At 42.3% G+C, this 17,050-nt stretch overlaps 1 protein-coding gene across 1 annotated transcript; it reads right to left on the minus strand.

Moving 5' to 3' along the window:
* Positions 1-1,881: 1,881 nt before the first annotated feature.
* On the minus strand, positions 1,882-16,003 carry crbn (cereblon). The gene is made up of 11 exons (XM_023954733.1): positions 15,877-16,003; positions 15,526-15,638; positions 15,244-15,446; positions 14,234-14,383; positions 11,598-11,760; positions 11,392-11,454; positions 11,223-11,307; positions 11,008-11,123; positions 6,991-7,055; positions 4,372-4,503; positions 1,882-3,394 (listed from the first exon to the last, which is right to left on the minus strand). The coding sequence occupies exons 1-11, from the start codon at positions 15,944-15,946 to the stop codon at positions 3,211-3,213; spliced, it is 1,344 nt and encodes a 447-aa protein (XP_023810501.1). The 5' UTR covers positions 15,947-16,003; the 3' UTR covers positions 1,882-3,210.
* Between the last annotated feature and the right edge of the window lie 1,047 nt (positions 16,004-17,050).

Raw genomic sequence — 17,050 nt, forward strand, 5'->3', positions numbered from 1 at the left:
GCGTTCACGGGGGTTGGAATAATCGGGAAAATTGCTCTCCAACTCGGAAAACACGCACGAACGTCTGAAAATTAACAAATCTTCCAACACCACATGAATGCAGAATAACCAGAATTACAGGGACAATGATTATTAATATAATTTATTCCAGTTTGGTGGGCCAGATTAAATCGGGCCAAAGTTTGCCCATCCCTGCACTAGACCCATTCTTCTTAACACCTGGAGTTCTTGTCATCACAGAATTCTTTGCTTGCTCGACCCCTTCCTACAAGCTGGAGTGCTCGCCATGAAACGTGAAGCTGTTACCCCACTCTTCAAAGGAGACCATGCTAATTATGGAACTACAGACCCAAATCCATACTATCCTGTCTCTGCAAAATATTTTTTTAAATTAAACAAGAAGCAGCTTGTACACCTCCTCCAAACTCACTACAATACGTGCCACTCTGTGCAGTCCGGGTTCAGAACTGGAGACGGATGCATCGGTGCCTCCACCAAGGTTTTGAATTTGTGCCATTGACAATACAAAAAAATGGAAGGTGTTTTTGTGGACTATAGACCCAAACACCTCTGCCAAGCTCACAGCTGCTTGTTCTGGTTCAGGAGCCACTGCTGCAGTTGGGTTCTGTCCTTTCTTTCTCAAGCCTCCCTGGGTAACGGTGTCCCCCAGAGATCCATTCGGGTTCCAACTTCAGTCAACATCTGTGTCAATAAAACTGGTATTGTGGATCCAATACTCACCGAAACAGTGATGATAGCATCCTGAACACAGCTAACTCCTCCATGTGCTCTGCATTGTCCTCGGTACAAACCAGCCTCTACAGAATTCTACATGCCTTCTCTTGGTTCAAAATGCTTCATTTCTATCAGGGATGGCGAGAGCCCAGCCAAAATCTCCTCCTTGGATGGATCTGAGGTCAGCTTGGATGGATGCTACTTTAACAAGATCACATCTAGAATTGTTTTTTATCCCAACAAATCTTCACTCACACACTCTGGTAAACAACTCCTGGTTAAACTTAACCCCCTTCCTAGTTTGGATTATGGTGAGATTACCGTATCTACATCTCTGCCATCTGCTTTGGAACTGAGACCCCTTCAATAACAATCACAACCATCTCTATGTAGATGACGCTCTCTCCACTCCCATCCACAATTTCAGTATTTATTCATCTACAAAACCCATTCATATCCACAATAGCTGCTTCACATCAACAACTCCAGTTGTAACCTCTGTGTTTGTCAGTCTTGTCGTTCTAGAAACACACACCTCCTCTGTTCTCTTCTGCTTTGCTAATAAAGGGAATCAGTTGAGTTCATGTTTGAGAATTCCTTACAGCTGTCATCAAAGATCCCTGCACAACTTATTAACCCTTGTGCCATCCTATGGGGTCCAGATGACCCCACCCTAACATTGACGTGTTCTCCCTACCCTGACAAAGGTGGATAAAGGTGGAAAGATTTCATGTAATCCATGGACACCAGTGAAGATCACAAATCATTGAAGAAAAAAGGTTCAGAGCACTGTCTAGTGGGTCTAGATGACCCAACTCCCAATGTTAAAGTGCCTAGGATAGCACAAGGGTCAACTGTTTTCACAACACTTGGCTGTATATTTATTTATTGTTTGCTGTACATTTCCACCTTGATTGTTCTTTTTGCAGTAGCTGCTGAATGTCATGTGCTGATTGTTGTTGTATTGTTGTCTTGATGCCCGCTCTCGCTCTCTGTGCTGCTTCTTCACCAGGTCATCTTTGTTCAATTGGAATTAGTTCTCTACCGGTTTACCTGGCTAAATAAATAAAATACTTTTATGTGATCACTTCTTCAATGGAAGTTTTCCCTCTAAAAGAAGTTTTACAATAGAAAAACTGTGAAAAAGATGATCATAGTATTTAGTGATACTTCTCATCCAGCAAAGAAGATTACAAATATGATAAACGGAAAATATTCTTATTTGTTTAGGATAAACATGAACGAGCAAACACTGCGTTCAATTTTATCAATTAATAGCTGCAAAATCATGAATATGAAAATGCAACGATGGATTTCACTTGAAGAATTAACGTATGAAATGTAGGAAGATTTGATAATTTATTATAATCTCTCTCTGCTTTCAGTACGTCTGTGTACCGACTCTTTGATGCAAACAGTCCCAAAAATAATTTGCCAACTGTTCTATTTACAGGTAAAGAACCAGGAGCCAGCAATTTACACCAGAACTCTAAGAACAAAATTAAAATGCTAAAAAAACTTGAACTGAGGGGAACCTGGAAATGATCAACTTTATCATCACCCTACTAATCTTGCGTTCCTGTCAGTGGATCCCTTATCACGCCACGCGTCATGAAGAACCTCAAAAGGAAACGGGTAAATGCTCCTCCTGCTTTCTGTCTTCATTAGCTTTGGCCTTTAGAAAAGAGGCACTGATACAGATGTAGAATTTTCACCTGTGCAACCAGAGATAATGCTTGATTCCTGAAGCAAGTCATCAATGAGCCTCTGATGAATATAACACAGACAGATTATGGGAGAAATATTACACATTATCTTCAACATCACTTCTGATTTCTGTATATTACATCCAAAATGGCCAACTAATAGCATTTTCTCCACACACCATGTTGATTCTCAATCCTTTTCCATACAAAAATACATTTTTTTCCCCTCCACAGGTGAAAATAACCCCTCATCTTGACAAATCTACACCTTTTCTTTGACCGTTTTACAGCAGCTATAATAACAGCTACAACAAATTCACAGAAGATCCAAAAGCTGGCAGAATATACAGCAAGTTGACTGACTAAGGTGCCTGACAAAACCTCAGTGCTAGACGCATGCAGTCAGAATCTGGAGGACAAACGCCGATGCGGAACTGCTCGCGTTTAGCGTGGAAAGCCGACAGGTACAGGTCGGCATAGCAGGAAAATTCAGAGGATGGGTAGAGAGCAGCATGCAGGGATGGTAACAACATGTTCTGTCTCTCCAAAGCCTTTCAGTTCTTCTATAGCTCGTAAGAATCATTTTCTCAGCATCCCCTCTTCCCATCTGAAAGCAGTGGCGGTAAGGTCGAGTCTGCTCTCTGGAGCGCTCGTCAGCGACCTTCCACTAAAGCGACAGCGGCACACATCAATGATTACAGCGTCCTCGAGCATTTGCAGTGACAGGAGGACAGACGTCGGCGTTGGGGCGCTGTGAGGGAGTCGGACATCACAGGCAGAAGAGACGGGAGCCTGCCCTGCCCTCCTCTCCCTCCCCCGGCGGGATGCGAGGAAGCATAGCTGAACGGGTCAGACCCCAGAATCGGGGAGGAGACAAGTCCTTTTTGGTGGCGGTGAACTTCCAGCCCATGTGGGAGCCACACGTCCGGCACTGAGCAATGGTCCAGGCGTACCTGAAAGCAAAAGCGTTTCATTTAAGAACAGAGAAAATGGAACTTTAAAAATAACTCTTTGATCTGAAAAGTTTATTTTCCATGGAGAACTATCAAATTCAGAAGTGCTAAAAAAAAAAACACAAGCATTGAAAGCATTTGCTTCAGGCTGAATTTTCAAACAGCATCACAAAGAAACATTTCCAAACATAAAAAAAAAGGATTTTTGTAAATGAAATCATCTTCAGAGAAAGATCATCTGGACTCTAATCTGGTCTTATTTTAAACCTCTTTTAAATTTTATTGAAGTTCCCCTGGTTCAGTAGGATGCTATCACATTATCTTCAAGCACACAAAGCTAGATTTCATTGTAGAAACTGTGACTCCAAGCTGCTCTGTCACTGAGGCTGTGAACAAATCACATGCTTGAAAACCTTTTTTGCTTTCATTAGTAGACAAAGTGAACTCTTCTACCAAAACAACTTTTTTTTTTATTTGTAGTTTTGACCAGGGCACTACAGACAAGCACAAGCTTGTGTTTTTATTTTTGTGTTTCACAAAAACGTCTTCAAAGCTTCATGAGAAACTGTGTTCTTCTGTAAGAGAGCGCCGATCCTGAAAGGAGTTACATGAGGTTGGGGTCGCTTTAGCTCTAAAGAATATCAATCAACAAACCAAGCAGTGCTAAAAAGTCAGAAAAGCTTTTCCAGAAATAATGAGTCACAGTTCGTGGTTCTGGTTAAAGTGAATGTAGATCTAAATGAGCTGTGAGCAAAGAACATCCAAAACCGACTGAAGACCATGTTAAGGTTTCTAAAACAAACGTTTATTAAATGCAAGCCAATATGGTGGATTTCACAAAAAAGAAAAGAAAAATGGCACCAATGAAAAGATCTTTGAGAGTAAAGAATGTTATAATATTAATATTTGATGTCAATTACAATGACATTTTTAAGTTAGCATCTACTATGAAGGAAGTGCAAAAGAATGTTTGTTACCCTGGAAACCAGCTGTGCAAAGTAGATGGCCGGCCAACCAGGTTAAGGTTGTTGGCTTTGTAGACCGTCAGCGTTTCGTGGACGTAACCGTGCGGGTTGACATACGCAGCCATGGGGCCGTAAAGAGACAAGCTGTAAGAAAACAAAACTCAGATGAAACAGAACATCTAACTACTTTATGGCAGACACATCGTTTCTGCAATGTACTTCTACAAGAATGAACAACAGAACCCGACAAACAGAAGTTCTAAAAGCTCTGAAGTCAATAGTGAGTTGAATTTAGGTTGATTTCCTCTTTGTGGGATCAATAAAGTTTTATTCTGTTCTGTTCTAATGCTGCTGGTTGGCTCCTACTTCCTGCTTCGTGCAACAATATACAGTGGGGCAAGAAAGTATTTTTAGTCAGCCACCAATTGTACAAGTTTTCCTACTTAAAAAGACGAGAGAGGCCTTTAATTTTGATCATAGGTAAACCTATGATTAAAGGAAGCAGGCCTCTCTGGTCTTTGTAAGTAGGAGAACTTGTACAATTGGTGGCTGACTAAAAATACTTTCTTGCCCCACTGTATCTCCCAGTAAAATCCAGGCTGTAAGTTTCAGAGAGGAGAGTAGATATGTGTTCTCTAATTCAGCCTGTTCCAATTCTTACATAAAAAAAAACAACAAAACACGACTTTTTTTATACAATACTATCATACAATTTTGAAGCCATTTTAATTTTACAACTTGAACAGTGACATTTTCTGTTATTTTCTGTTAACGATGCATTAAGCCTTTTTCTGGACTCTAATCCTGGCTCCGCCTCCATCACCTCTCTAATGCAGGCTCCGCCTCCATCACCACTTTAATCCTGGCTCCACCTCTATTACCACTCTAATGATGGCTCCGCCTCCATCACTTTAATGCTGGCTCCGCCTCCATCACTTTAATCCTGGCTCCGCCTCCATCACCTCTCTAATGCAGGCTCCGCCTCCATCACCACTTTAATCCTGGCTCCACCTCTATTACCACTCTAATGATGGCTCCGCCTCCATCATCACTCTAATCCTGGCTCCGCCTCCATCACCACTCTAATGCTGGCTCCGCCTCCATCACCACTTTAATCCTGGCTCCGCCTCCATCATCACTCTAATCCTGGCTCCGCCTCCATCATCACTCTAATCCTGGCTCCGCCTCCATCACCACTCTAATGCTGGCTCCGCCTCCATCACTTTAATGCTGGCTCCGCCTCCATCACTTTAATCCTGGCTCCGCCTCCATCACCACTCTAATGCTGGCTCCGCCTCCATCACCACTCTAATGACTGACTCCGCCTCCTTTATTATTGCTGGGCTGCACCTTGTTAGTAGTGTTCTGCGCAATGCTTCCCTCTTTTTATCATGCTCGGCCTCGTACACAAACATTGTTTTAAAATTCCGCCTCTTCGTGTTCATAACATTGGTTCCATTTCTGTGGGTTTGCAGGCCCCGCCTCTTTTACAATGCTGGACAGAAAATCTATAACATCATTCTGTACAGAATAACTGAAACAGGAAGATTTCTCAGCTGAACCGGAACTAATTTTTTGTGCTGCACTCAAAAATCCATCAAAATGTTTTAAGACGACTTTGTTAAACTACTGCTTGATGGATTGCTGGAACCACACAGAAGCTCGTTTTTTTAATTTTTTCCGTGACAGTTTTAGATGAAGGATCTGCAAATACAGAACGAAACCTTAACGGTTCAAAAGAATAAACCACAAATACAACAAAAACCAAAACCAAAATTAAATAAAATTTCCAGTTTTGTGTTTTGATCCCCTCAGAATATTTATACAAGCACTTTAAAGTTTTCTTAAATAACTTGTGCATTAATCAACTGAGTTTTTGTTACTATTGCATTAAAGTTGTAATTGTAGCAAACTGCAGGTTAATGCATTTTCAGTGACACATCAAGCACAAAGCCCACAGCAGAGCTCTCCTCCACATCTCCTCTCACAGTCAATCACTCCAGTTATTAGCATGAAAAAAGTCCTGCTCCTCTAATAAACGTCAACCGCTGGCCTGCACAGTTTCATGAGTGTTCAGAAACATTAACCATGACACATGACAGACAGAGAGACGATTAGATTACATAACGGCGCGGGTGGAGGTGCAGAGCAGCACGGCTTCACCTGAGACAAAGACAACTTTTTCTTTCTTCACAGAACGATTACAGTAAAGAAACTTTTGGTCTTTACGTAACTCCTGTGATGTTTCTGTTCAGGTGTCAGGGTTCATGTGTGCTTTTGAACAGTTTTAGAGCAGATTTAGAGCCTTTAAATGAGACAGAAAGCCAGAAAAAAATGTTTCAAGTTGGAAAGCATATCTGCTCATTTTTGAAGTGTAAAGATTATAAATAGGAAATGTAAAAGCTTTTTAAAACCAAATGTATTGTTTTATATCATGAGAGGCCAGTTGTGCTGGACATCAATAACACATGTTTTTTTATGTTATTTAAGATGAACAACAACAAAGTTTTAGAAGAAGAAACTAGTAAACTGCGTATTGGGTTAAAAAAATTTACCACAACCGAGATGCAAAAGCCTGGAAAACTGAAAAGACAAAAAGAAAGAAGAATTTGAATTTAAAGCAGTGCTCACCTGAAGATCTCCTTTTTGGTGGTGATTTCTGTGTCCTGACACTGCTTACAGCACAGCAACGTACACTGAAATAAAATACAGAGCAAGGTGTTATTTTTTTTTTTTTTTTTTTTTTTTTTTTTTTTTTTTTTTTTCTTTTTTAACTTGTCCTGTCCAACAGCTAGGCAAACAGATGAGAGCTGAGGGCCTCTTGTGTTGGACATATTTTATTTTAACAAGAGGGGTTATTCATCTTCAGACAAACCAAAGGTATGTCTGAATAAACCCCTTTTGTAATTGAGGCCAAAATTTATTAATTTCAATCATGTTTGAAAATCTTTGGTGTTGGACCGGACGGAAAAGGAAAGAGGGGAAGAAGAGAGAGGGACGTTAGAAAGAGGGGGGGTAGGGGGTGATAATAGGAGGGGAAGGGGGGTAAGACCATGAAGCAGCATAGAGCAGACAGGTTTACTGGTTGTTTATCGTTACGGTACGGTTCAAATGTAGTACAAAAAGGGCGGGGCCTGTTCACACACACTCAAATATTATCAACACACCTGCTAGCCGCAAAAATGTCCACATGTCAACATGCACACAAAACAGATAGTGTTCACGAACGCATACCTATGCCTTTAAACCAACTAGTGTGAAATCTTTCATTCATTCAATCATGCAAACTATTAGTGCAAAGGTGAGCTAACACCTGTGCTCAGGTGAGTGTTTATGTTCTTCTAAAATGGATGGTGGAATGTGAAAAGAAGGAGGAGGAGCGCCCAGCCACCCCCACACCCATACCCCCGCCGCAGCAGCAGCGGCCAGAGCAAGGTGTTAACAGAACACATGTGAGTCTGCATGCAAACCCCATAAAAAGGATCCTTCCTGTTGCTATGCCAGTGACTGGGGGGGGGGGGGGGGAGGGACATGAGTCGGGGCTGCATTAGGAGGCATTCATATCCAGAAAGCAGAAAAAGGACAGAAAAGAGCATCAAAGAAAGGCTGCACACATCCACATCCAGCTCCTCTTAACTCAGAACGTGTTAAGATGTTCTGTTCTCTTTACTGCTCATTAAAGAGCTTTAGAATATAAATAAAAATAACCCGATTTCATAAAACCACTCAGATAATAATGGTGGTTTTGGTGTTTGGAAGACATTGATGAAGACAATTACGACTAAAATTATACTTTTGAGTATTTATTTATTCAGTTCATGAATCAGGAGCAGAGGGGGAAAAAATGCTGTTTGAAGCAAAAAAATTGTGCATTTGTGAGGCAGAAAATACGCTGGGCGGGCCTCAAGCTTCCCTGCTCTGCTCCATTCTGATCATCCACTGCCAGACAAATACATCCATGAACGGCTTCGTTTTCCTGGTCTGAGCTGGAATCTGGATCAGAACTGGATGGCTGGACAGCTACGTTATTGACCGCCATTTTTGTTTAACCAGTAATGTAAGGCGGGGGCTGTTTATAGGAGCATAAATTATACATTATACAGGAACTCGTGTGAATTTCTAATGAACTCCTGCCGCTCTGCAGAAACTATGTCCTAGAAAACAACAGGAACTTTCTATTTTGGCTAAAAATATCACCATCATAATTAGAAGACCAACCAGATTCAGCCGGATTTTTTAATCATGACTTGATGAGCTGGAAACACAGTCTTCCTAAACCATATTGTTGAAGTCATCTGAGCCGTCTGTCTTGAATTCTAAACGCCCAACAATTTTCTGTCTTTAAGCTGGAGTCACACGCAGCTCTGGAGCCGTAATCGGTGTCAGAAGGTCGGCGTTTTAACCCCCCCAGCAGGCGTGGAGTGTGTCTTTGTTTGTCTTAGTCGATTTTAGAGACAAGCAGAGGGAAAACTCTTTGTAAAGGCGACACTTGCTGTCAGAGCTCCATTCTACCACAATAATCCCCCAAATCCCAGACAGCAAAGACCGCTTATGTCAAAATTTCCAACATTTCTCCAGTTTGTATTGATCCCTTCTCTTTAGGGATGACCAAACACTTCATGAATAAATAAGCACAACACACAGTAACATGTTTAGCTAAAAGGTTCAGGTGAGGAATTCATTTTTCTGTGGTTTTACCACATTGTTTTGTTTCTGTGTGTACACCGTTTCCATAAAAGCATAGGAACATTAAGGCAGATTCTTCCGACTCCTTTGAAAAAGCTTCTCTGAAAATAGAACATTTGGATTTATTTATTTATAAGCAAATCTACATAGATGGAAATGTTCCAGTTTTAGTGGCTGTGTTCAACAAAGAAACGTTAACATAAATCAACAGCACAATTAGTTTGATAATAAACTGGTGTTGCTGAGCCCGAGTGAGTGGAAGCGTCCACACAACGATCCAAATTTCATAATGTGTCGACCTTTGGGGTTCTGCAGCAGCCCGGAACCGCAAGCACCAGATTGTTTTCACAGTTCTTCTTTCTTACCCGCCACAGACACAATTTCCACACATCTAGAACCAGGGGGAAATGAATTTTGGGCATAGTGCGAAGTTTGGCAATTGTCACATTTCTGCACAATGTGGGAGAAGAACACTTTTGTGAAACTTCCCACACATGCCAGCTTAAGTCTACAACCACAACCGATGTTTTGGTGACCTTCAAACCCCGGGAAGAGGCCGCCATCTTGAATTTTAATTTAATTTGTTGTTGTTTTTTAAATCAGCTTTTTTTAAACTTAACTAAACTCCTCCTTGGGAAACCTAATTGGAAAAAATGTTAGTTTTAAAGTTTGTAGATTTGGAAAAGCGTTATTGTGGCGAGCTCACAGACGTGGCGTAGCACTGTCGGCAGCATATTTTTAACAGAACTTTGTGGAAATTTATTTCAAGAATCACTGAACAAAATGATACTGGGCATGGATGATACTTCCCAAATATTTAACATGATAAAAAAACCCTCATGAATTTGTCCAGTGCAGCTCTGACCAGTGTGGAAGAGGCAGAGGGGGAGGAGCCTGAAGCAGCCGCTTTCAGCCTGTGACAGCAGGTAGAGAGGGGTCTAAGGGGGGGTGGCGAGGGCGGGTGAAGCCTGTGAGCCATAAAATGCCTATTTCACGCTAGATCCATTTTTTTTTTTAGCTTTTAAGTATTTTACAATGTTCATTCCTCACAAAAACCAACCCCACAGCGGTATTCTGACCCATTCATACATTTCTGCGTATTCCTCCAAAAAACCTGCTCTCTGAGCACCAGCCCTTCCACGGAAAAGAGTGGGTTCTCACATTGTGACGTAGATAACTGAAGAACCGCCCCTTCCAAGAAGAGTCTGCACTGCCAGCTCCGCCCCCAGGCTAACAGACACACCCACTTTCTCGGTGATCGGCTAAACGCTTTTATTTCATATGCACAACATGGACATCCATCTTTGCAAAAGTTCAGATGTTTGTTTTCGTGGGAGAAACACAGACACGCTGCCGAGGCCGGCTCCAGGATGACGTCATGAAATGGGCGGCGCCCACAAGGAGAGAAAGGCGGAGCCTCAGAGATCGAGTCGTCTTAAAGTTAAAATCCCAATATCCGTCACGCTCCAAGGTGCGTGAAATTTGTTCTCCACATTTGATTCCTCCCCAAAGGAGCTGGGGGGGCTGCAGAAACAGCCACACTCAAGAACCGTTTGGTGGTTTAACCAGAAATGTAACTGTAATCCTAAACTTAACCCTTCCTCTGGGTCCGTTCGGCCAAGAAAAATGTTCAGGGCTGGCCACTGGTATTTTGAAAATGATGTGCAAATAGACACAGTCTTTAATAATAAAAGTAAGGAAGCTATTGAAAAATGAACAAGGAAGCAACTGTTGACCAGCTGGTTCACAGATGAACCACTAAAAGTGTTCCTGCTCCGTGTGGACCGATGACAGACAGACAGACATGCAGATCTGTGTCCGTTCTGTTTGAATACAGCTGAGAACATCAGGATGAAGAGCAGACATGCTCTGCTCAGCACAGATTAGGATGAGAGGAACTATTATGCTAACAGACTAACAGGCAGCACCGTGCCAGCGAGGCCTGAGGCCACCTTTACACACCCGGTCCATGATGTCCAGCTCACAGCGAAGTCTCTGGATGGCGCTGCCGATCTGAAGCAGCTGCAGCCGCAGAGCGTCGTCTATCGGCAGACAGGCGGCGACCCGGTAGGAAAAGTCTGACACACGGGAAGGGTAGCACACAGACAGAGCACAACATGTTTATGTGCACAACTATTCATCTGCAGAGAAACCAAAACCCCCCCCCAGAGACGGACCTATTGCATTGGAGGGGAGGGAGTCATCCTTCAGGTTCTCATCCCACTCATGCAGCTGCTTCTTCACTCTCCTCATGAGGGATTCCTGGGGGGGGAGCCACAGGACAAAGAAAACAGTGATTTGACGTTGGAACGAGGAGGAACGCCACACCGGGACCGCCGTACTCACAGAGTCGTAGAGGGCGTAGACCCAGGGAGGCCACGGTGTCAGGCTGGCACAGTAGAACTTCCTCTGTGAAAAACAATCAGCCTCCAGCATGAATCCAGTTTTGTGTAGATGAGCGTGTTTCCAGAAAGCAGCCGCCGTTCCCTCCCGTTTGATCATGTGTATGAACGACACCTGCTTACAGACAGCTCACCGGCGGAGAGTCTTACCTGTCGATAGGACTTCCACCAGCACTGCGTCTGCTTGCAGCTTTGAGACGGGGGTTTAGAGGAGGCGTGCATGTGGAGCCGGGACAGGGGGCTGAGCTGCACGGCGGAGAGGGGGTCTGGAAGGATTCGCTCTGGGAGGATCTGCACTTTGGCCTGTCGGATGCTAAGAGCAAAACATGGAAGCGGAGAACAAACGTTTCTCAGCGAGTCCACTGTTCTTGAAAAATTCTTACAGTTCAGCTTTGCCTTATAGACCCATGAGATGTGGTTCCCAGTGGTCTTTTAGTGACGATGATGCTGTTCTGAACCTAAATCAAGAACCTGTGTTGTTTTCTAGGACAACGTTCCTGCAGCGCGGTGGCTGTTGGGTTGGGTTAAGCTCAGGACTGACACATGGGAGGGGGGCAATGAGCTTCATCTAGTGTGAGTTCAAGACCCCCTCATGCCATTGTCCAACCACATAGCCACAAGGACACCCAGGTTTGGGTTTCCCTGTGCCGGTCCCATCCCAGCCCGGATAAAACACGGGGTTGTGTCAGGAAGGGCATCCGGCGTGAAAATCTCTGCCTAAAGAAGGCACTGGGGACACTTGTGACCAAAAATGACCACTAGATAATTGGAGCTGCACTTCAAGACGGGCGACGTGAAGAGCTTCAGAATAGCAGCTGTAATTGGGTTTCATTCAAGGTTTTTCTTAGCTGGTTCCTGTATTATGATGGATAATCCCAGCCAGGAAAAGCTTTAAACATAACATATAGAGTATTCACATTTATTAAATCTACACGGGAGACCAGATTTAAGTGAATAACTATTAATATTATTTATTAGCTTGTCACAGAAGAAGGTCAACACAGTAATCAGAACCAATTTGCAAGCATTACATAGTAAAATTAGAGAAAGATTGAACTGGAGCCTGAGCTTAATGAGCTGAAATCTCAATGGTTTCCTGCAGCAGAGGATGCAGTGAAGTTTGATCTGTGGCATCTCTGCAGCGGTGACGCAAGAACAACCCTGCCCTGATTCCTCTTCACTTCATTAGAAAAAGTTTGATTAAAAGAAACACTTTACAAAAAAAAAAAAAAAAATCACTATGAATACCTGTCCAATCAGCAGCAATTCAATTCTACGTTTAACTAACACCGTCTATAAAAAGTAATGTAAATAAGGCACATAGAACGAAAAACTACCATTTTAACTAAAATGAGGAGGACTTTCAACGGAAGGGAAAAATACAGATCCCAGAAAGTGAAGCTTAGGATTTCCCTTCTAGAACTCCCAGACAGACAGTGTTGTGTTTACATCCAACATACAGATCACATGTTCATGGTATTTGAAAGGAATTCCTCACTTCACATCAGAATCACAGCATGTTACATGACTTCTATTTGACTATACAGTTACTTTCTTTGTAACATCTACAGATGTACCACGGATCATCTCATATTAAGCTGGGAGCTGATTGGATTAAACATGGATAACAACGAATATTGTTAATTTGTTGGTGCAGTGACATTGTGACAGATTGATTCAGTGTAGCCCCTAAAAATTAAAGGTTATAAACCTTGAAAATCGTAGAAAACAGAGCAAACAGAAGAAAAACTACAACTAACTAACCAACAGTTCAACACCTGTTAGTTAGTTAGTAATCGGCTACTGTCATACATTACTCTGGTTACCCCAGCACTGCCTCCACTCCGTCTCACTGTGATTTTTAGGTTTTTTAAAACATTCTCTAAATAATTGTTTGTTTTGTTTTAGCATTTCTTTTTTACTATTTCTAAATATTGCCATTTTAACTGAAAACATGTCTACTTCCCAAACATTTAACAAACATGTAAGGCTCAGAAAAGAGAACAGACGTGTGACTTTGCACGGCTGTCTTTGCCGCTAAAACTGCTTAGAAGTTTGGCATTTTCCTGACAGCAAAGGCCCCATAGAATGGATGTTAACCAGCATTGCTCTTTAATTCCTCACAGCTTCCTCTGACTGGATTATCTTTGAGGCTGAATCCAGACGATGCGTTGTGTGCTCTGCCAGGTCTCTTACAGAAATTTAGGACTCAGCTGTGTCAGCGACGTTCACGTCGGGATCAGTATTGTTTTTAGGATCCGTGGCTCTTCAGAGTTCGCCGCGACTCACGGATAAATCAACGTGTATTCTGCCGACTAACATTTTATAAACAAATATTAGACCAGATAATGTTCAGCATCAATGTCTTCATTGCTGCAGTCTATGATCTAGTTGGAGCTTATACAAGAAAACAATCTTGATGTGCCTTTTACTCAACAAAAAGACTTAAAACAATGTTTTTATTTGTACTGGACGGTTGCAGAAAGAGTTAGTCTGCCCTCTAGTGGTCAACAGGAGTATAAGCTAAAAGTGTCTTTATTATTTGTGTGTAAAATTATTACAAATAAATGAATCATTACATAAAATAGCAGTGAATATAGAGATTTCTGTTTAATAGCAATAAAAAAACAACAAGGTTAACCTGCATTTTCTTTAGCTGAACCAAAGTCTTATAGCAATATGCAAATCTCTGCCTCTGACCCCTCCCTTTCAATCTGGTGGTGAAAACAACTGAATGTGGAGTGTTTGCCTGACCTTTGATTCTTTATGGAGCACTTTACACTTACCCATCTGCTTGAGTTCTTATTTCGTGGACTTTAAACCTTTGCCTCCCCACAGCCTTCACTTTGACCGTCTCGATGCCGTACTCCTGCTCCTCGCGATACGCATAGATTTCAGCCGTCGTTCCGAACTCTGGCTCCGGTTCACCTGCTTCACTGTTGACAAACATCCAGGAAAACAATCAGAAGTCACAGAAAACGTGACATTGTTCATATGCTAAAAAAAAAATTGCTCATATATTTTTTTTAAATCATCTTAAATGTAAGTTTACTTTTGGATTTTTGTTTCCTTCTGTAAAGCTTTTTTTTTGTTCCTCTCGACACCTAAATCATTCACCCGCTGTATATTTATACCCATTGTTACTTTAAATCCAAAGATTAATTTGAGGTTTTTTTACATAAAAATCTATGAAGTCTGCAAACGTTTACAGACTTCAGGTTTATTTTTAGATGATACAGAATTCAGCAGAGGAAATGGCTCTCACTGTCTGATGGACCAGCTGAGGTTGTATCATCTGGTTCTATTGTGCCATGGGTGGCCTTTTGGTGAAGAATGTTAGTTTTTTCTTAGCACAACAAACATTTTTGGATAAATCTGTGCTCCAGACTTCGTGGGGACGGCCTATTCCCTTCACAACAGCGTTGGTCCACTAAGACATGGATGAGTGAGTTTAATGTGAAAGTATTGGACCGGCCTGCACAGAGTTCTGAACTCAGCCAGAACAACTCTGGGATGAATATAGGGGGAGGGTCATCAAAGTCTGACCTCTTCTGGAAGAAGAGGGTCCAATATTCCCATTAAAACCCATTTCAAACCTTTGTGGAAAACGTTTCCAGCAGAGTCCCAGCTGTCATAGCTGCAGGGGGGGGCTAACGTCAAATTAAACCCTGTAATTATAGATTTTTCATTTGAATGAATGCATTGTTACAGTGCATGTTTAGCCTGTGGTGTTCAGCACAACAAAAGTACGATTTCTTTCGCTACAGGTTCTGTGAACGTTGGAGATCAGACACACCTGTGTGCGAGCACAGCAAAGGTGCGGTCTCTCTGGATGATGCTCCGCATCATGCTGACCTCCTGCGGTCTGAACAGCTGCAGCGGCAGAGTCTGGCCAGGGACCAGCATCACAGCCGTGTGTGGAAGCACAGGGATGGTCTGGCAGCTGTCGTCATCATGGACTGTGCGCCCGTGAAACTCCTCCATGTCTGAGCCCAGGTACTGCGGGACACGGCACGCACAGCATCAACACATGCGGGTTCACAATGACATGATGAGAGCAGGGGGCGTGGCCTCTTACAGCATGGGACGTGGGAAGGCTGGGGTCAAAGGTGATGGCGCTGGGCTTGTCTGCCTCGTCACTGTCTCGGTCCTCGGTCTCCATATCATCTTCTTCCTCCTCGCCATTGTTATCTGTCGGGGCACAGCGAGCTCATGACGCACAGACAGCCTCTCTAGTCTATCTACAAACTTAGCATCAGCTGAAATGGAAGCGGCTGCAAACGTCATTCCTATTAAGGAATAATAAAAGAAAGCGAAAGCACCGACTAATAATCTACATCCCTCAATAAAAACACCGGGACTTATTTGGTTTGAGGATGCTGGTCCTTTCTCGATGAAACAGCATTATTTAAGTACATACAACTGTTACCTGGTAGAAGCTGTAGCTGGTTTCCCATGTTGTCGTTTCTGTTGTCTCCTCCGCCCCTCTCGTCAGCCATATTCTTGTGTTTACAACAGCTCTTCTACCACCAGCTCATTTTGCCTAAATGAAGCTAACGCGCCCCCTGGTGGCCTGAAAGTGCAAATGTCCATAATAAAAACCCGTAAGGGAGGGTGGGGGTCGTTAAAACGTTAGTTTAAGTTACCTTAACGGTCTTTTACAACTAAAAAAATAAATAAGCGCAGTTTATTCTAAAAGACCACTTTCATTCAATTACATCCTAAAAATAATTTTTTCCAATGTATACTAGTTCCAGAATCAGCTCTGGGCTTTAGCACCAGTCCTAAAATATATGGTTTCCTCAATAGTTGAATAAGCTCAATGCTGAGCTTTTAATTTTTATAGAACATAACATATCGGCTTTGAAGTATTTGGTTTTATTTAACATTAAAATTCATAAATCCAAATTTAAGTTACACTGAAACGTTCATTATTCCTGGAGTAGTTAAATTACTTCATGTATAAATGTTAATAGTCATCCCTTTATTAATAACGATATCAGAATCATAAACTTGGAAGTGTTCATTTATTGTTCAATACACCACATGACAGCTGTGTGAAAACAAGATGTATTCTGGTCCATGAACAGGTGCAGCTGCAGACTTGATGTTTTATCTTCTTCCAGCATCCTCGCCTCCTTCAATTCAAGACTTCCACATCCGGTTCTTCTGAAACTCTTTCAGCCAGTAATGAGGGTCTTGATTTCATCCATGGACACTTGAGGCAATCCACTTTGGTGAGATGCATCAGTCACCCAGGGGCTCAGATGGGACAGCAGCTGGCGGAGAGGCGTTTACTTTGACCTCTGCCTCATCTTTCTTCTTTTACGCTTCAGCCTGTTAGAAAAGAATCAGTCATTAAAATTTATGCTCTGAATTACCCACCTGACATGCACTTAAGCAAGGAAAACGAAAGAAGTGCCAAACAGCAGTCACATCAGTGGAGTACATAATAGTTGCATAGTGAACGTCTATGGTCAAATGATTAGCAATGGAATGAACTTTGTGGATTTCATGACGAGCTTTATTTATTCCCTGCAATTTTCTTGCCAAACTTGTTGAGTCATATTTAAAATTTAAGTTCAAACCCCACAATCGTTAGT

The sequence above is a fragment of the Oryzias latipes genome, chromosome 5, assembly GCF_002234675.1.
Source record: "Oryzias latipes chromosome 5, ASM223467v1".
Classification (NCBI taxonomy): Eukaryota; Metazoa; Chordata; class Actinopteri; order Beloniformes; family Adrianichthyidae; genus Oryzias; species Oryzias latipes.